The following is a 21,154-nucleotide window of genomic DNA, read 5'->3' on the forward strand; positions in this document are numbered from 1 at the left end:
ATATATCTTATTGCTGGCTACACTTCTGTTTCTGTATCATTGTAAGGTGATTTTGCTTCACAATATGAATGTCTTACACTCAACCTGTAAATCTGTATCCTGACATCTGTATATATCCTGTATATTTACTGTAATCCTGACATCTTTTTCAAGCCCACCCCCCCCTTAGTCAATCGCTCCAGATTGTGTGTAACACAATATCCTCGAATGCATGCATGCATGTCCTTGCACTTGGCCACTACTGAATTTTATTCAGTGTTTCTCTGACTATCTTGGGAATTTGTCACGTTCACGCTGTCCTGGTCTCATATCATCTGCTAATGTAACAAAAGCTTATCTTCTGTTCTATTATCCAGCTCATTAATATAAATACTGAGCAGACACAACAGACCCTATTAGAAGTTCTCTGAATGAACCTCAGATTCTGATGCTGAATTACTAGTGAGTAAACCTTGAGTGTAATAACAAATTAGTCTGAGATTCACACTACTGCAGTTTCATCAAGACTGTTTCCCTTCTTTTCTTATAACATCATGCAAAACAGCAAAGCAAAATTTCTCCCATGCTACAACGGTCTCTTGGACTAGCAAAGATAAAATCTGTATTCTTCTATGTATTCCCAAATTGTTTCTCTTTTCCATTTTTTCCTATTTTTTTCCTAGTTTTTCCACTGAAATTAGTTCACAAAATGCTCGAACGAGAAAGAGAAAAAGAAACAGAAATACTCTCAAATACACCACCAATAGTATAATTAATTTTACACTGATACAATCTGCCTTGCAAAATGGCTGCAGTTAAATAGCACTGAATGAGGAACCTATGTGAGGAATATACACTCCTAATATGCAGTCCCAATCAAGATAATTCCATAATGAAAACATACTGTACCGTACAAAAACACGAGAGATTTTCCAACATGTGGGATTCGCAACACTTTTTTTTTCCTTTAAGCAAGGACATTTGACTCTGCACTGAAGACAACAATTTAAAAATCAAAAATACCTTTCCTGACTTCATTTCACCAACAGAAGCCTTGAAAAGGTATAAGTATTTATTTGCAATTCCTTTGAATATCATCATAAGTTTATCAAAACAGACTAAACGGTACCATATAAAACTAACCTCAAACATCGAACACTGGGAGACAAGCAAAATAATCTCTCCACAAAAGCTTGTTTGGTTTCTTATGAATGACCTATAGATTACTTCCATTTGAAGCTCTTTTCATGGTTTTAAAACACAGGCAAATGGATTGCTGCCAATCCATTTCTAAATCAATGAAGATCATAAATGTAGTGACAAGCAGCCATTTTCTACATCACAAATTTTATCAAGTGTCTACCATACTTAAGCAGCTTAACAAATTTTGCCATCAAGATTTACTACCTCAGACATTAAAATCATTCCCATATATTTCACCTGTCTGCCCCTCACACAACATTTTTTTTCTGCCATTCCCATACAAACAAAAAAAGAAAGAAAACAAAGAGAAAGAACAAAAATAAACCTTGTGAGCTTTCTAATTTAATTTCTGGAGCATGGAACTTGCCAGAGTAGCCACTTTATTTAAGCAGGGTGTTATACATCCTAGCTAAAGATTTGATCTTCCAACTGCCTCTTTTCTGAGTCTCTAAGTAAAACTCCACTGACAAAACAATTTAAAATTTTGTTTTGCTTGTTTTTTTTTTTTGGTTGTTTTGTTTTGTTGTTTTGTGGGGTTTTTGGTTTGGTTTGTTGTTTTTTCTTGGTTGATTGGATGTTTTATTTTGGCCTAGCCAGCTAAGCTGCAGCTCCATTTTAAAGCAAGTCAGCAGAAGTTCAAGCTCTGCAAGAATAATAATCTTGCTAGAATGTGTTTGAGGTATAAAAACATAAATATGCCTGTGTATGTACATCTAGGACATTTTTTTCACGGCAGAGTAACCTCAGCTGGAGTCCAAACTTTAGGTCAAATGCAGAGTATCCAGAGCTACTCTGAAAACATGGAGATTTAGGGCTTTTTGCTGAAAGCCAGATGGCCCTTCTGCACTTCAGTTTCCCAGATTCAGTGAAAAGCCCCACATGTCATTTCAAGCTTTGCACCTTTGAAATACACGTGCAGATGCATCTTACGCTTCAGCAGTCTGTCCTGGTGGTCCCACGCTCGTAATTCATAGAACCATAGAACGGTTTGTGTTGGAAGGGGCCTTAAAGGTTATCTAACTCCAACCCCACTGCCATAGGCAGGGATGCCACCCACTAGATCAGGTTGGCCAAGGCCCCAGATTCTTCCTGGCTGTTATATTCTCCTTTCCTTCTAAGTGCCAGTAGCTGCTCATTTACCTACTCCAGATCCTCTGTTATTTAGTCCTTCCCAAACCAATTTTCTACACTGTTCAACTCACTGTGAGTTCAGGAAGATGCCCTTAGAAAAATTTTTACCTGATGTGCTCCTAGCTGATCAGAGGATCCCGGATTGCTCTTCAGGACATTTACCATGAGAATGACAATTCTGGGAAACGCCTGACAAATTACCATATGTATGAAAGCCTTCTGAAGAAGCAGGCATAAGCATTCATCAGGCTGACTGGTCAGTGGAAAAGGTTTCAAAGACCTCACGAGACTCTGCCACAGGACAAGGATGTGTGTATACACCATCGGTTCCTAACTCAAACTGACAAGTCTAACTCACTTGCTGTTACCACTGGCAAACTTCAGCACAGGAACGAAGGACCAAGGTGGGAACTTTTTAATCTACTTCTGTCGGGAAGGTTCTTAAAGAAGCACTTTACAGCCTCCAGCAATCCCAACCAGATTCTGCTGTGCAACTGGTTGCTCTGTCAAAGGAACAGCACTTCCAATACCTCAACTGCAGACTCCTTTAATTTTCAAGAGATAAAGACAAGTTGAAGGGATGAAGATAAAGGAGCAGAAGTACTGCGGAAACTTGCAATGCCTTCTTGCTTGCGATGACTGCTTGAGGAGCTTTGAGCATTCATGATCAAATATACATTTGCAATTCCACTCATTAGTACCTTGTTCCTTTTTTAACTTTACTTAGCAGTTAAGGTCTATTTTTATTGGTACTGTGTATAATTATGATCACACAGAAGTACTTTTATCATTTTTAGAAGAAAATAAAGAATAAAGATATCTTTAGTCTTGGTAAAGAGTTTTGCTCTGTCGTTTAATGTAGCTCTAGAGTGGGTAATTTAGTTTTTCAGCTTTCCAACTGAACAGGATAGGGAGTGGGGGAAGTATTTAAAAAAATCTTAGCTTGATGCAGTTAGTGGAGTAAATGCGGTCGTACATTACTGGTACATATCTATATGCATTCTTGTACTCCATGAAGGAAGAAAAAGAAAAAAAGGAAGAAGGGGGAAAGGGGTCTTTTAGGGTTTGTTTTTATTGGTAGCAGATAGCTGCCAGATAGGTATAAAATCAGGCATTGTCTATTTCCTGTAATATCCTCATCCAGATCTTCAGGAGATGAATGCATTGAATATGCAATTCTACAAAAATTGAGACTAAGTAATAAATATATATATATATATATATATAGGGGGAGGGGGGACTGATTTTAAATCTATTATTTTTCTACACGCTTTTAAGTGTATGGTTCACTCCAAATAAAGCTCAATTTAACCCTCTAAGGCTAACATAAGTGTGGGTGGAGACTCTAACTTCAACAGAATGACTAATTTCTAATTGCAGGCTCTTTGTTAATGGTATTGACGCATAAACCATAAAAAGCACAGCTTGTCTCTCAGATGCCAGGTGCATATTTCAGGGTCAGTGGCTAGAAAACATCTTCTTAATTGAAAACTGAACATATTGGATCTAGAGGTGATTGAAAAAACACTCTCTCTAAAGGCTTGATCCTATTGACCTTGGTGGGATCTAGACCATGATTAAAATTATTTGGAGATGTTCACTTTTCTACATGAATCATTGTAAATAATTGGTGTTTTGGAGAATTTTGAGTAAAACTGATGCAAATAATTTTAAAGCCTCTCCATTAGTCTTTTCTTCATTTTCTTCACTACTGTTATCCCTCTGGGAACAGGGGTTTTAATAATAAGAACCCCCTAAAAGAATCTAGTACTTGATATTAAGTTTTTGTAATGTCAAATACATCTGTATGCATAACATGTTTTCAAAACAATCTGAATGCAACAATTACAAAATAATACCTGTGTGTATCAACAATGAAAATCCAAAACAAAAAAAAACTAAAAAAAAACAAAAAAAAACCCTAAAACCACTCACCCCACAAATCTGATTTTTTCCATGTCTAAGCAAATCAGAATTAGAAACTTTTGAAGCATCTACAAAGTTTGCTGTCAACAATGAAAAAAAAAGCACTTTCAAAGTAAGTAAAGCATGATATCTTTTGGTATTCAGTAAACTCTGGCTGTTTTCCCAACATTTATTTTTATACAGCCATATAAGCATTAGTTTTAGAAAATAATCTAGACCTCAACTGGACTGATAGTGGTGCCTCTGCAATTACACTTTTGAAGATTCAAGAGGATAACTATGTGGATATTTGTGGTTTGAAATGCAGTCCATTTCAATCCACTGATGCCCCTTGCTACAAGATAAAAATAAACAAAGAGAGAAGTTTGACATCAGAAATGATGCATTACGTGTGCTGTACTTGGTGGTTTGATGCTTTGTGAGAATACAGTTTGTCCAAACACTTTTTTAAAGTTAAAAGCATTTGTTTAGACCCAACTATGTTTTAACACAGTATAAATTAACATTCCTTTCATCAAAGTAGAAGAATTTTTAAATTCTAGAAATGTTTTTCATAGTACAGTGAATACTGAAAATGTTTGTCTGTTTCTGCTTGGAAACTGGTTGACAACTAAGAGCAAAATCAGTATCATTTATATACTTCAGCTGCCAGACAAACCTCTCTATGAAATTAATTGTCAGATCATTATATATATTTTTTTAAGCTCCCTAACCTCTCTCTGGTGGGCAGAAAGAATTAAACTTGTGCAGCAGGTTAATATTGATGTTACATGGAGCTTTCTTTGTCAGCCTTATACAAATTTAGATAAATAATGAACTACTGACAGCTTGCATTCTCCATGCCTCTGTTCTCTACCATCGGCTTTAGGGAATCTACCAGCATCACATTTGTACACATCCGATCTGTATACATACATGTTTGCCATATAGTCCCTCTGTTGGAGGAATAGGAAAACTCTTCTCCACAATGTCTGCTTCCCCATGAGAATATCCTCTAGCCTACAAAAATCTGCCTCTAGGTTAAGAAATGGCTCAGTCCTGTGCCAACTCAAGCAGTATTACAAGTTCAACACAGAAAAATAAAATCCCAGAATTTCCGTTTTTACTGCCGATGACTGTTGTCAGTTTTATTGCCTGTAATGTTGAGGAAAGATCTATAGCTCAATCCTAAATTACACTAGGTGACTTAAACGACATTTCCAAGGGGCAAACACAAGCTCCCAGCAATGAACTACAACAGTCATTAAAAAAAAATCCCTGTATTTTTGCAGATATATTTTTACAATACCCTACCTGTAAAATGGAACTACCCATGCATCCACAAGGCCAGACTATTATGTAGCTTCCTCTAGTGGCCAGTCCCTAAACCATGTTTCTGCTGCCATTTACTGTAGTTGTTTAAACACAAACATGTTCAAACGCTGTAAACTTAGGAAGGCATTAAAGTTTATACTTTAGCTCTCCAACACAAAAGCCAAGGAAATTAAGGTAAAACATAAAACAAACCATTTGCTATTTATATTGAAAGGACAAGTGGTAAAGTCAGCAAAAAACAGAGTTATTATTTAGTTCTCTAGTTTGCTCCCTGGTGAATTCTAGTATATTTAGTTACATCATCAAGCATGACTTTCTCATCCCAAGACTTAGGAAGCAAAACAGATGTTCAGCTTTCACAGTCTTCAGATATTTACTACAAATCATCCAAATTCCATTTTGACCTTGGAATTGATGTGCATGTACACGTGCTGGTGTGTGTTTTAATGAGGCTTGTTGTTGTCATATGTAAACCTAACACACACCACTAGGTTTGCTTCTGCAATACTTTTTATGAGGGAAAGAGCAATTAAAAAGGCACAGGAAAGCATTCACCAAATTAGAAGGCCACTGAAATCAGAAGACAATTTGACATACCCCTACAATACCACACGAAAATCAAGGCTGCTCTGTGATACGGGATAGGAAGTTACAAGTGTGAAATTTTATACTAAATATCGGAAAAATTTCCTTAGAGGTTAAAGCCATTCAAGGAAGGAAAGAGAAAACCCAAATGTAGAACATGACAACAGCCCATTACAAAACGTATTATACTCAACAATCCAACTCTTAAAAAGTGCATTATGTAACCTAACAGCCATTTCTGATTTCTGACTTAAAATGAAAATAAATTAATTTAGATTTAGGAATCCACTCATTGATCCAACTGAAAATAATCACAAGGATTAAGTTACTGAAATTGTATAGCTAGTGGAAAAACATGCATCACTCGTGCAATTTGAAAATGCTTTAAAAATCTCTGAACAAATAACTTTGATTATAAGGTTGTTCAGGGAAACAGCAGTGGTAACTTTTATGTCTAGATGAATACCTTCAATTGCCTGAAATTCTTTACATCTTCTCACACTAAAAACTATAACTTCCTGCATCTTTTTTTGCCTTTGCACTTCCCCTCACTCTGAGAGAAGTCTCATCCCCATCCCCCACCCATTATTACCATTATTATTTAAATTCTGTGAAATTCCATTCGACTTTGACAAAGACATTAATTCCCCCAAACTGACATTTAGTCATTTATACACTGCTAGCAAATTTAGACAGTGCAATAATGACTGATAAAACATATAAGAAAGCATCAACTTTTTAATTGAAGGTCAGGGACAAATTATTTTCAGAACACTGCTGTACTTTCCCCTGTTTAGCCCTACCAGGTTCATGTCACAAGCTCCCTTAAACGCTCATCCCTCCATTGCAGAAGCTCATGTGGACCTTACACACACTTCAAAGAAGAGAAGGACGTGCCTGGAGTGATTAACGATTACATTTCTTCCTCTCTTTTCAGATATTAGTCCTCATGTCGCCAGCTAATGCAGTTGTGTTGTGCCATTCAAGCTGTGATTTGTTCCCTTGTGCCTAGTATTTAGGAACGTGCTCATGGCAACTGCTTCAAAAGAGAGGCTCTTCAACACCTTCAGTGCAATGCTTACTATAAGGATATCTCAGCACTTTCAATACCTGGCACTACGAATCCTCTGCTGTTGGTATCTGTCTAAACTTACTCATTTCCACAGCTGGAACATGTCTGTTATTTCTCCTCAGGAGAGCACACAGCAAAGGATTTACAGTACTGTAACCTCAGGTCTCAAGTTTGCTTATTCCCTTTCATACCATTGCATCCTTGGGGAAAGATAATGCAGCTGATGAAAAACGTCACAGCCCCTCTAAAGAAAGAATATCTGTCCAATTCGAGGGTGTGCTGCCAATTGTTTATGTTCCTGGCTTTCTCTCAGCACATTTCTAAAGCTGGACTTTAAGAATAAGGAGGAGGAAGAATAAGGAAAGCAAGATTCAGTCATGTATCTTCCCCAAAAAAGGTCTGTGCTGGTTTCTCATCACTCTGTAATGGCATTTTGACGTAGAGCAATTGAATATGCAGTGGTGTTTGGGTAGCAACCTAAGAGCCTAATAAATAAAACATGAAAGCAGAGAAAATTCAATAAAATTTCATGCATGCTTTTCATTTTTCATGTTAAGGATCAGAATATTAAGTATATTTCTCTGCTCAATTCTGTACTATTACAGTCAATCATTATTCCTTGTATTCTATTTGAATTAGAAACTTCAACCAAACCCCACAATTTCAGAGAGTACAAACATTAAGTCAACAGCGTAAAGACATACTTAAGTATAAATACAAATTAAGTGTCTCTAATGAAATGCTTATGTTTTAAATAGAAAAGACAAAGGAAATAGAGTAGTATCTTATTGTGTCAGTATGGGATTGAAGGTAAATGGGAGCCAGTGAATACTTGCCCCACGCATGTTAAGATTCAGTTACAGAATTATTATGGCACCAGAAAGAACGGTCCTAGCATTAATTATAATTATCAGAATTATTTCAATTTTAGGATTGTTTGTTAACAGCTCAGTTGTTGGCAGAGTAAATATCAACTAAAAAAATCACCCTATATAGCATGACAGAACACAAAAAGAAAAGGTCAGTGTACCTGTGTTGTATTGCTTACAGATTAAAAAACAGCTATTCATTGGCTTATCTCTGCACACCAGCTTTTAAGCTAAAAAAAAGTGCAGACATTTTCCATGCAGAAGTTCACTTTAAACAATATTGACTTACGCATTTCTTCAACAACGTCTGGATCACATTCTCTATATTTGTCTATTTCTGCCTTTAGCTGCTCTTTTTTCTGCCGAAGGGCAGCAAGTTCCTCTGTCAGTGTTGCACGTTCTGCCTGAGGATTCAGAGCATGTTGGGAGATATAAAAAAAGAATAAAAATCAAATTATTGCAGAGAACGTTTTTCAAAAAAAAAAAAAATAAATTTAAAAGCTGTTTTCACTAGTGCTTTCCATCAAGGAACCAACTGAGCATTTTATGCACACACAAGACTCCTAGTAACACTCAATTTTCTTCCTTCCAGTTTGTATTCAGTATCAATAAGGTTAAAATGGATAAGCAACAGAAAAAAGTCCTACAGTCTTTGAGCTCTGAGTGGTTTAACAAACTCAGGTTAAAGAACATTTAAGATCACTGGTCTTGTCATTAAAGACAGCACTTCCACATATCAGGATATTATGTATGAATGCCATGACAATGTATTTTTCTTCTTCTTTGTTCCACACTGTTCAACAGTAGTAGTCTCAAAAATAAGTTCAAATATTTATGACATGATAGTCTTTCCTGGGAGAGTATACACTATATACTTCAAATATTCTATTGATCAATAATATCTGCAGACACCTGACTTAGCATGAGCACTCCCATAGCCAACTCAGCACATATTTTGAATTCAGCCTGTACTTACAGTCAACCTCTGGACATGGCTTAAGACTGGGATATTCAAAGAACTCATGCCAGGGCACCAGGCAGCCTCAGACAGGCAGGTAACACAAGTTTGTCACTGGATAAAAACCTGACAGTTTGTAATCTCCAGAGCAGCCTGGCAGTCTGAAACATTTTTGAACTTCCACATTCGCAGAGCTTCTGCCGGGATTCAGCCCATTCTGAAAATGCAGAATGGAAATCAAAGGCTTCCAGACACTGGGATATGGAGGCCAGCTGCTCAGACATACATCGTGATCTAGATTTCTCAGGACTTTTTCCGGATATTTAATCTGGAACCGAGGTGTTGGAAGCATCAGGCAAAACAGGACTTCCAGGACCAATCACTTCCTGTGACTAGGGCAGGCCACATGGTGGAGAAGCCCAAGCCTCTAAGTCCATCTGGAAACCTGACAAGCACAGCTGTATGAGAAACCTGCCTGTGTTTCACTGATTATGGTCAAGCTCAGAGTGTTTCTGCAAAACATTCTGGATTCTAAGATATGGCTCTTTCCTACAGAACTCCATCCCATATGAAAACTTCTGTCCGTCCCTGTTTATGCATTTACATATCGGAGGTTTAAACCAGTTTACACTGAGCATCTCAAAACAAATCAGGAGCTAGAATACCATAAGAATTTTTTCTAACATACTACTTTGTATGTATGTTAGATACGAAGCCTAAATATTATTTTACAATGTATTTTAAACAGCTTCAGCATGCAAAGAGCATCAAGCTTAAATGAATTCTCAGAATAATTTAGAAATCTAGATTACAAGTAAGATTAAAAAAAAAAAATAAAAGATCCCCAACACCTAAGTTTGCGGCTACTAGATTTGGCAGTTCAGCAACCGTTGGCAACTTTGGCACATAATTGTGGGTAGTTCAAGTTTAACGATATCTTTCAATCTGAAAAAAGACGGAAAACTACCAGACTTCAAGCAGTCTCATTTTCTCAGCCTTGGATCACCAGCTTTCAATATTTTCCTCAATAGTACATGACCAACTAAGGAAGAATTTAACATTTAGGAACATCTGATTTTTTTTCTCCCTTACTCATCTTCAGTACTTCAAAATCTTAATGGATTTCCAACAACTCATACTATTTGCAAACTGGAAATACTTGTATCCCTGTTCCCTAATAGTATCACCTCAACTCCCAAACCAACTTACAGTATCTTCACGTCCAATTTTTGATTTCTCAATGCTTCTCTGTAGAGCCTCTTTTTTCTGACTGCTTTCAGCAAGCTGATAAAGGAAATAAAGAACAAAATCAACCTATTTCAGTGACATATATTTAGCATATTTATAAAATTGTGTATATAGAGAAAAATATTTAAATAAATAGAATATACACTTCAAGTACATACATTTATATATATATTTATAACACATGTAATAAAAATAAAATCAAAATAAATACAAAAACACACAGATATAAGTCTAGGGCTCTGACACACAGAAAGCAATTACAGGAAGCAAATTTTTTACTCCCACGCCACATAATCTTGTTACGTGCTGCATGTTCAGCATGGGACCAAAATCCTGTTTCATACTGTAGCCTGGGATCTCTATGCAAAGGCCTCCACGACATGGAGGCTTTGGACTAGATGATTTCTTTTCATCCATTTCCAGCTCTTTAATCTCTCCCATAGCCACTCCCTTATTCCCTAAACGGGGTGACAATAGCTGCAGCAAATCCACCTGCTCAGCTGCTGATACCAGCCTTCCCCAACTTTGCTATGCCATTGGCACTGCCCCAATCCTTTTTGCATACTGGTGAATAGAAATCTCCGTAGCTCTAAGGCATGTAAAACCATGGCCCCTTTTCCTATGACTAGACTTGGCTATGGCTAGAGGGTTGCCTTCCTTCCCAAGCGAGGCACGGGCACCTTTCAGAGGAGGCCCCATCTCCCAAGGCTGGTACAGTGCTCCCTGCACGGTCCTGTCACTCCAGGACACACCACTTATCGAGAGATCTCTCTCAATTAACCTGCCGCCCATCCTGCACCACGTCCAACCAGTTTCGTTGGAAGTTTTCCAAGGACAATTTGGAAGCTGAGCTGGACGCGTGACTCACCCGCTGCTCCTCGGGGACACAGTACTCAGCATTAGCCAGAGCTTCTTGAAATACCACGCAAGATGAAGGAGAATGCAAAAAGAAGTTCTAACAAATATATAGTTTTGAAACCAATTCTTTAATTTGAACTCCCTCTCTCTCACACACAAAAGGGAAACATTGGGTTTCTTCGTAAGAACTAACTCTTCAGCTTAACTTTGAGATGTTCTATGTATCAGTCACGAAGAAAGCTGGTATACCAGATTAATTGCAAGGAAGATGGAGGTGGCTGTGAGATCCCATGTTTCATTCTTTAAAGAGAAGAAAAAAAAAAAACCTCATTCCAATGGTACTGCCTTCCTCCCAAACTCTCACGAGGCCTCCACTTCTATATCCCCTTTCTCACTGAGGATCGCGGTTAGTGGAAGGGCATTCCCAGACATTTCCTGCTATATCCCTAGCCTTAAAATTTAATCATATTTACATTCTCATGCAACTGAAATGCCAAGAGCATGTTAGTCTTTACATGAAAAAGCATTTCTGCAGCATAGTTCTCTCTGGGTGGACTACATATAATCACCTTGCTTGCAAGGATCCAACCTGTTCGTACAACACAAACAGAGCTGGTTTGGAGCTATAGCCACTGCTCAATTTCTATTTTAACTCGTGTTCAGTACATTTTCAGAAATACATATCATATGTAAATGCATGAAAAATATGATGCAGAGCTTATTGTCAAGTCTTAGGCATCAGACATAAAGGTAAAAAGAAACTCCATACTGGTGATCTCTACGGATTAGGTCCCAGACCAAATGCAGTTCACTTGGTTTGGGGAGGGGTCTGTGTGGGGTGTTTCTTTTGTACCTCAATTTTTCAAAACTGCTTCCTCTTTCTGGATAAGTATCTGTTCATGCATGTGTGAGAACATGAATGGCACTGCATATATGATTTGGGGAAAAATATATCCAGCTGTTCATTCATTGCACTCACTGAAAGTAACCACATAGGTGGTGTGGGTTTCAGTATGTGGCTTGAAGTACACCAACATCTTAATACTCTTTCTGGGGTTTCCACAAAATTCATATAAAATTAAATGTGTTAGTCCCCACATTAAGTCTTACTAGGCAGAAGTACACAGTTCAGCACAGGACAAGCAATTAGGTGTAGTTTGCACTTTATGAAGCTCAAGGAAGAAAAATACCAAGACACACATCATTCAGCATCTCTGAACAAAGAATTTGTCTGGAACTAAACTCACAGAGGAAGCAGAAATGCCAAAGAGCTTATCTAGGTCTATATAAGTGCATGTGCAAAGAAAAAGACAATGCTCTCTGGAACACGAAAGCCATAAAGTTAATTCCTCTGATTTCATATTCATAAGGTTCTTTAGAAACGTATCTGCGTTCTCTCAGATGGAAGCACAAGAAAACTTTTCAGAGAGATGCAATAAAGTAATAAAAGCTCATTTCCAGCTTGGAAGCATGTCCCTCAGTATGGCATCTCACTATTTTCTTGGTCCTCCATCTTCCAGAACATTTAATTACGAAAGAGGCAGTAATGATAAGCACTGAGATGTATGGAAATTTCTTTGCCAGGACTAAATTCTGACCTACATAATGTGCAAGGTTACCACGCTGCAAGACTACAAGATCTTCCTCTGCCTAAAAGCAATGATAATTTTTATACAATTTTATTGAAGATTTCTGCTTTCTTCTCTCATGGATTTTAATATCTTGTGGGATTTATATATAACATTATATATATATATATATATAACATATATACATATATATATGTTGTTTTCACTATCAAGAATTCTAGAAGTTCTCTTTTTACAAAAAATGAAACCCCTGGTCTTTATGGATTATTTAGAAGTCATAGTGGGTGTTCCTATGACAATAAAAGATAAGGGAAGGAACTGCAGAATGAGAAGAGAGATTGAAAAAAACCAAACATAGGATGAGAATGCAAAGGGCGAAGAACAGATGGCCAGGGTCTGTGTGAGGAATCTGTGAGGATGGGAGAAACAGGAAGGCTTGGATAAAAAGGCAAGAACACAGCTGAAAATAGCTGCACATGAAAGAATGAAAGACAGTTAACAAGGATAAAGGAGTCAGATGGAGGAAGGATGAAGACAGATGATAAAATACTTAAGTGACAGGTAAGGGCAAATGGTATATGACAGGTTACAGGGCATTAAATGGAAAAAAAAAGCAGAATTTGCAAATGTTGTGTACGTATGTTAGCAGAGGATCACATCTGGACAAATAAAGCAACTCACCTTCCCACTCACCAGCTGTAGAAAGGTCTGATTGTAAAGGAGCACAGTAGCAGATGGAAGATTTCAATCCTTGGCGTAGTCATGAGACGTTTTTCAAGTGAACTGACAAATAATTTCTCAAGGAACATTAACCACCCTGAGAGAAGTCTTACTCCTGCCAATAGCTACGGGATTGATCTGGAGGAAAAGCTACTTATTACCTCCCCTCTACATGTGTCAGGTCTGACACAAGAACAACCTTCTGCCACAAGTGTAACTCATCAGATGTGGAAAATAAGTGCAGAAAGATTTTCTGCTGTACTGTAAAGTGTCATGTCTCCAGCCTGCCTGTTCAAAAAGACCTCCTCAGAACCAGTACACGATTAAGCAAGATATAAGAAAGCAGAAAAAACTGTCATCTCACAGAAAGCTGTTTAAACAAGTGTGTGGGGGAACAACACTAAATGATTAAAGCAAAAAGTCAAGGGGAAAAAAAACTCCACAAGAGTATTTTCAGTGTTTGCAAAACATGGTGGGAACCTGCAAGAAGGCAGATAAATGAGGTAATTAACATCTATAATAGAGGAGAGTTGGGAAGCCATTCCTTTAATTTTACAGGCCTCTGTGGTCAATTGACTGACCACTGGCCTAGCCCTGACACTAATTCAATCCCAAGTCCCCCAGAAGGATGCTCGTTCTTGCTTTGCAAGGGACTCATAGCATTCAGCTATACATTTGTGCAGCAGTTCGCACATGTTAAGTGCTACATGCTGATGATAACCATCACTCCCGTCACAGGCCTGGGGGTCTGGTTTGTGTCAAGGGATACAGATTAGATGTGCACAGCCAATTTATAATACATTATGCACGCACCGTTACTAGGGTTGCACTGTGGCAAGTCAATGATGTACATTTGGAAGAGGAACATTTAACCCTGACACACAACAGCAGCAGGTTTCAATCCTCTTTCTCCTCAAAATTTGCCTGAAATGGCTCTAGCTCTACACTATTGGTATTTTGTTCTCCAGCAAATGTTTTTGTTGGTCATATTCCTTCTGGTTTCTCATTTCTCAACCACTGCAACCACCGGTGTCCCACCAAGCATGTAGCTTGTCTTCCTAGCGTTTTAAAGCATCTACAAACCTGGTGTCAGCCATGCAAACGCAGGCCCTCGTATGTACACGGGATGTGGATCAAACCAAGGTCTCGCACGCTAACCACCGAGAGTGTTCACAGATGTTATCCCACTGTCATTATGGTCTTAAAGAGAAATATCAGATGCTTAGTTTTCTCATGGCCAAAATACTCAACCCAAAATGATATTAAAAAAATTACTGCTATTGTGTGCGCCACTCAACTGTGGCACTACAGAAGAATTCAAGACATCCATATTTTAATTGTTCATAACTTTGCTAAACTATTTACTTGAGTTTTGAAGTTCTCTGTGCTTTGTTTCAGGCCAGAGGCAAGCGCTGTTTGCTTTTAGCTTACAGAAAAGCGGTTTGAGAGTTTCAGGGTGACATCTGCAGCAGAGCAGCATATTTCTGTCCTATGTTAAATCTAATTCACCACTGAAAAAAGTAAGTGGAATTGACAGAAGGCATGGAGAGAAAGTACTTCAAAGCATTCCTCTAGATTTTAAAGAAAGATTAAAAAAAAAGACTGATAGCGCAGAGAGAGTAAAAATGCAAAGATTAACAGCCAAAGAACAATCTGAAAATATTGAAAACAGACGCCTTGTGTTACAAGAAAGGCACAGCACTCCATTAAAAGCAACCACTCAGCAATTGCTGTTGACCAAAACAATAAAACTTAAAAAATAGAAAGGCACACTGACGTGCAGAATTGTTTTCTGAAGTACTGCACAAAATAAACATACAACTACTTTTTACATCAATTCTTGCCAGGGCCTCCAAACGCAGAGAAGTAAACGTCAGGCGCGCCGATCACACTACTAGCACGCTCACAGTGGAGCAGAGAGAGTATCCACCATGACCTGCAGCACTGTTGCTCCTGCCCTGCTCCCAGGCCGCAGGCACACCGCTGTTGAAATGCCATTTTGCACATACCCCATGCAGTCACCAGAGTGAAGATGGGGCAGGCCCCAGGTCCGCTGGGTCTTGAATCAGGGATGTTATGCACTTCTAGTGAAGCATTCACAGAAAGTATACACTTGCTACACAAATACAACTAAATGACTTTTTTCTTCATTTTTTTAATATGATTATGAAAGGAAGAGAAAAGGAACATGTAATGTCTTACCCCAGGTCATTACAAGTCACTTGAGCAATATGAAGTAGGGAACTATGTTTGCTGGGACTTGGAGCATATGAGAAGCACCTGGGAGACAACAATAGTTAAAGAAATACAGGCAAGAGCAAGCACAGAGATGAAAGCAACAAAGAATATTTAATCCAGAAATCAAAGAATAGACAGTAAGATTTTTACAGGAAGAGAACACCATAAAAGAGATTAGCAGCAGATTTTAGAAAAAAATGAGGTGAATCACAGCCCACCATATTTCTGTACTTAAATATTTATTTTTTTCTTAAACACTGAATTATTGGTATACTGGAGAAACGTTCAATACGAGAACTTTCTTCTCTTTATGCATGCTACAAGTTTCACCATAAAAGACTACCTCAACTTTAATGCAACTTCTGCAAGAATCAGTTCAAAAACTTACTGAAGATTGGGAATAAATACAACTTTCTGGAGAAAAAGGAGACCCAAAACCCCAGGAGAAGTTATATTTGCCATTCAAAATGAAAGGCTGGTGCACCGATTCTTATAAGTGAATAATATTTTTTCTAAAATATTATGCTATTATTTCTGCAAGTTATATCTTTTAAAATAATTAACATATAGGTAATCAGCGAGTATTTTTCTAAACTTCGGATTATAACTTATGTCAGTGATATAAGAAACTCAAGCTAAGTGAAGTTTTTGGGGGGAACCTAACTGAACAAATATCTGACTCCATATAAAATTGTCTGATGAAGCACTATTAAGATCCTAAAAATAAATAAATAAAAACTCTAAAGTTAGGTCTCAGCGCTCATAAGCGGTATTTATATGTTTTGCACTAGTATTGATGTGGGTAATACTGATGTACTCATCCCTCCCACAAACATAATCCATTTTGTGTTCCAAGATTAAATTTAGGCCTATAATCCTGATTTATTTGGCATGCTAATAAAAACTGATATATCCCATGGTAAATAAGGTATGGCTGTGTTCTCAGAAGGTACTGTACAGTATAAGATCAGTCCTGCCTGTAATTGCTTTTGGATAAAGAAAATTGAACGGGCCCCATACATGGAAGAAACTAATGACAAATTCTGCCTCCATTGGAACCTTCACCCGTACACGTACAAATCTTACATTGCTAATTGCAGTCCTTTTAAAGATCATTTATATACAGTAAACCACTGTACACTTAAAAGTGTTTTTTAATTCAGTTATTTTCTATCCATTTAGATAGAAAATCCATTTAGATTTGCCTTAAATGTTAAGTTACAGTTTACTCAAAGAAGATGTCTTGCCACGAGCTTATGGTTTTTGCATTATCCATTTGCAACACCATTTTGTAAGTACTGGTTATGCAACGAAAACAAAACAAAAAAAAGCACTCCAGGCCAACCCCTTTAATACACAAAAGTGAAAGACAGTTGTGCAGGCTGAATGAAAGAACTGAATTTCGCTGGCTGCTTTCAGAGCTGGCATAATTGGAATGAGCTGAGGGGCAGATGGCTGTCCGCTCAGATACAGATACCAAGTATGCCAAATCAACCTGGGGAAAAAAAAAAAAAAAGAATAAGGAGAAATGCCTCAGTCTTCAACCCTGCCTCACAAATGCAAGCAATCTAATAAGATATGCTGAAAGAACCAAAAGGCACCCAACAAGACTGACAGAAACAGAGAAAACGTTAATAATCTGGACATGAAGGATGCTTGTAACTGTGCCTTAGTGTATTTACTAAACCAAAAAGTCCAAAGTGATAGTTAGCACGTCTGTTCAAAGGAGACAAAACACTGAAAAATATTTTTCCTTAGAAAGTGTAAGAAAAGAAAAAAGTTTATTTTTTCCCCAAAAGGCTTTTAAAAATTGCTATCCTAACCAGCTGACAATGCCTTCAGGGACTAAGCACAGAGAGTCCTGAGTCAAAACACAATATCCATCTGATACTCCCTGAGCTCAAGTCCTGCCTTAAAGATTACAAGATAAAATTCAAAACTTTATTCCGGAAACTTTAAAAAAGCTGAAATTCTACTTCAAGATATCAACAGTAAAATAAAAAGCCTCTGTAAAATACATAATCAAATATGAGAGTTTTGACAGCACTCTTGCATATTCACTTTTTATTCCAATTTCACAGCTTTTAAGCATTGCTCAAACAGATAACCAAGTCATCTCAAATTCCAGATACAACGAATGGTCTTTGATGGAAATACATGTTCAACAACAATTAGCTGCATGACTATGACAGGAAACTTTTCCCCTAGTCTCCCTGCTTCAAACTGACTTCACACATTTAGTTTTAAACTCTAGTGAATAAGTTGTTTTTATTTCATTCCCTCCAGAAGACAAAAATGTTATGAAGTGAAATTTAAAATATAAGTGCATGATAAGATTTTTATTTCTGCATGCATGCTCATTTTCTGAATTAAAATATGCTATATTAATCAAATGACAAGATTTGAAGGTGAAAGTCTAAGTTCAAATTAAGTAAGATTACAACTCACCATCTCCATCAAACCCAGCTTTGAAAGGCAGTACTGCATCTGCTTTATCCCCAGGGTGGATGCTCCTGGCCTTACAGCAGAGGCAAACTTACACGCTTGCCGCACAGCACACAACATCTAAGCCCTTAAACTTTCTCAAGATGCTGGGTTTCAGCTAATGTGCTGAGCTGTCACTCATGATATGCATGGCACAGGGGTGCATCTGTGCCAGATTTGACAAGGCTTTTGGAAAGAGTGCTCTGTGTTTACTCCCAATTTCTTTGCATTTCAGATCAACAGTTCCACCGCAATGTCGAGATCAGGAATATATTTGAGCCAGCAGCTAGTGTGCAAGCCTCTTCAAATAGGAAAAGTAAACCATGTGAAGACATAACCTGAAAAAATCCAGTTTCACAGAACACACAGTCAAAAAAATACTAGTATTTTTTACTCCATTATAGCTGAATGAATATGTAACATACACTACCAGGACACAGTAACAAGACATCCCTCTTAATAGAGTAGGATTCCTCCTTTAAGCCTACTTTATAGTCTTTACAGGTACTACAGAGCCAGCTCAGAAAAAAAAAAAAGCTCTTAAATCATGCCAGTTTTAGCTTATGCTCACCAAGGAGGCAGGAAGGGAAAACCTACACTGCACAGTTGCCATCAATCTAGTTATATATTAACAGCTAGTAAAAGGAAAAGCATGAAATTCTGCTAATGAACACCAAATTATGAGGTTGCTTAATTCTAACAGAAGCCTCCAGAGCACCATATTTTTAGAAGTCTGCCATGACAGCAGTAACTAAGCATACCCTCCAGGGCTTTGTAGCATGCCATTAAACATAATCCAGAAGGCTCTAATGAGTTACAGCATTAGAAGAGTATTCTCTGCTAGACATTTTAGGACTTACTAAATTCAGAATCATTTCAAGGCATCAACATTTTGTAAAATGCAAGATGCAAATAGGTAAGAAAAAACCTAAACTGCCTCAAAGAAAAATGTATTAGCATCTTCCAGGAGACTGATTCAGGGAAGAAGTTTAGCATTATGCTCATTCATCTGCTGATCCTGTAATCAACACATTATCTGTTTAGATGACGCAGATTCTCAGGCACTTGCTTTTAGGATACTTCTTACTGCTACAACGCCCACTGAATGGTATGAAGAAGCAAGATAGACACCATACCAGCTCCACAGCTGTACATTTCTTTATGTATCTAGTCCTTTATTTCGAAGGAAATGTATAGGTCTGTGAAAGCCTGAAGGCTGAAAATAGGGAAAAATCACTAATTGCCTCTGTTGGGAGAATCATCACTACCCAGAAAAAAATAGAAGAAAAAAAAAGGCAAGCCAGAAGGGAATGGAACCACCCAGATGCCTGGGACTGACGATTGTCAAAATGGCCAGGCCAATTCAAAAAGAAAAATAAAGAAATAGATAAGTAGAATCCTAAATTAGTTGTCCTCAAATACAAGAGGAAAAAGGAAAGCCCAGCATGGATATGGAAAGACTACCATAACTGCTTAATCAACACATTGGGATCCTGCATATATTTTATTAAGGGCATTAAAGAGAGAACTCTTCAACAATTACTTTTATTTTTCCCGGAAAGGGACAAATTACTATGCTTTCCACAACTTAATAAAACAAAATTATATGCACACATATAAGAGAAAAACGTCTAAATGAATCATTCCTAACATAACTTGCACACATTAGTTGCAAAACTGCTGATGTAAATCTCTGGTTTTAAAGGACAATTCTTCAGTATGCTATTCTAACATTCATAAAAATCATACCGAAAGTACAGACTTATGCTTTTCCAGAAGGTATTTCAGCAAACTTTAATATAACGATAGAGCATAAGACAATTTATTCGTGCAAGTCCCTTATGTTCAATAAATGAAAAAAGTATTTTTAAAAACCATACTGAATTATTCTGTTACTACAGCTATTCAAGTAAGTATAACATGACAATCTGATAAACAAAATGAACAGCCCTACGAAGAGCATCGGGCCACGGATCCCAGAGGTGTTGCACATTTATGTCTAGGGAGACCCTACATTCAAAGCCGCTGACAGAGACTGAAAACTGAACAAGAGATCCAAGGAGCTCTGCTGAAGGCTGATATGGCATGTACTGAGGATACCACTGAGAAGCGATGCAAATAGCTTTCTTCAGAGCCCTAGCTCCGACAGGCCGAGCAAAAACGCCAGCCATGGTACGCGGGGCCTGGTTGTCAGTAGTGTGACCTGAGCTGGTGCTCAGGTCCTTCCCCCTCACGGGGCGCCCGCCATGTCCGCCGGGGCGTTACCTCAGTTCAGCACCAAGGCCTTGAAGCCAGCCGGCTCTGAGCACCTGTACCTACATGAAGCCAGGGACCAGCCTCAGCACTGTGTGGAGACACACTGACGTCCTCGTCTGTCGGTTGGTCAAGGAGGAGGCTGCTCAGACCGAAACAAGGCAGACAGCAGAGGTTTCTTTTGCTTCAGCCAGTGGCCTCAGGCAGTCGCTATCAAGCAAACCTTCCATGCAGTAACCCAGTCACAGTGTTTGAAGAGGAAAAATGTATCTGGCTAAAAAGGATAGATATAAACCAAACTATCTGGTGGTTAAAACCCAAAATTTTCTGTGTGCATTCTGAACAAATAAGGTTCTCTCCTTTTAGCTAAGTTGTCAAACATATTCCAAGAGGCCTCAAGCCAGATTACTCACCAATATGATTATTTTTTTCCATTAACTATTTTCAAACAATGTGCATTCCTAACAAAAGCACTTCCTAATATAGCATTCCCCAAGCATTTTTTAAATGCATTAAATCCCCTCTTTTCATATTTCAATGTTCCTATATACAAACAATTTAGTACATGTGAAGTCACTCTATTTCAACATGTTCATTCCTGAAGAACTTTTTTTTTTTTTAAACTAACTGCCAAAAGTGAGTTAGGATATACTGACTTCTAAATTCTTCCCCAGGCTCAATAAATGAGTCATGGGAAGTGAAAATCCCTCCTCTTACCAACCCTAGG

The 21,154-nt window shown here is 37.9% G+C and overlaps 1 protein-coding gene across 2 annotated transcripts in view; it reads right to left on the minus strand.

The window, feature by feature from the left end:
- MND1 (meiotic nuclear divisions 1) overlaps nt 1-21,154 on the minus strand; it is a 41,343-nt gene that overhangs the window by 9,409 nt on the left and 10,780 nt on the right. For both annotated transcript variants that reach the window (XM_083834027.1, XM_083834028.1), the window contains 2 exons: nt 10,247-10,321; nt 8,369-8,483 (listed from right to left, as the gene is read on the minus strand). In XM_083834027.1, coding sequence (XP_083690153.1) covers nt 8,369-8,483; nt 10,247-10,321 — 190 coding nt within the window. The remainder of the gene's footprint in view (nt 1-8,368; nt 8,484-10,246; nt 10,322-21,154) is intronic.

Source organism: Anser anser, assembly GCF_964211835.1.
Source record: "Anser anser genome assembly, chromosome: 4".
Lineage (NCBI taxonomy): Eukaryota > Metazoa > Chordata > Aves > Anseriformes > Anatidae > Anser > Anser anser.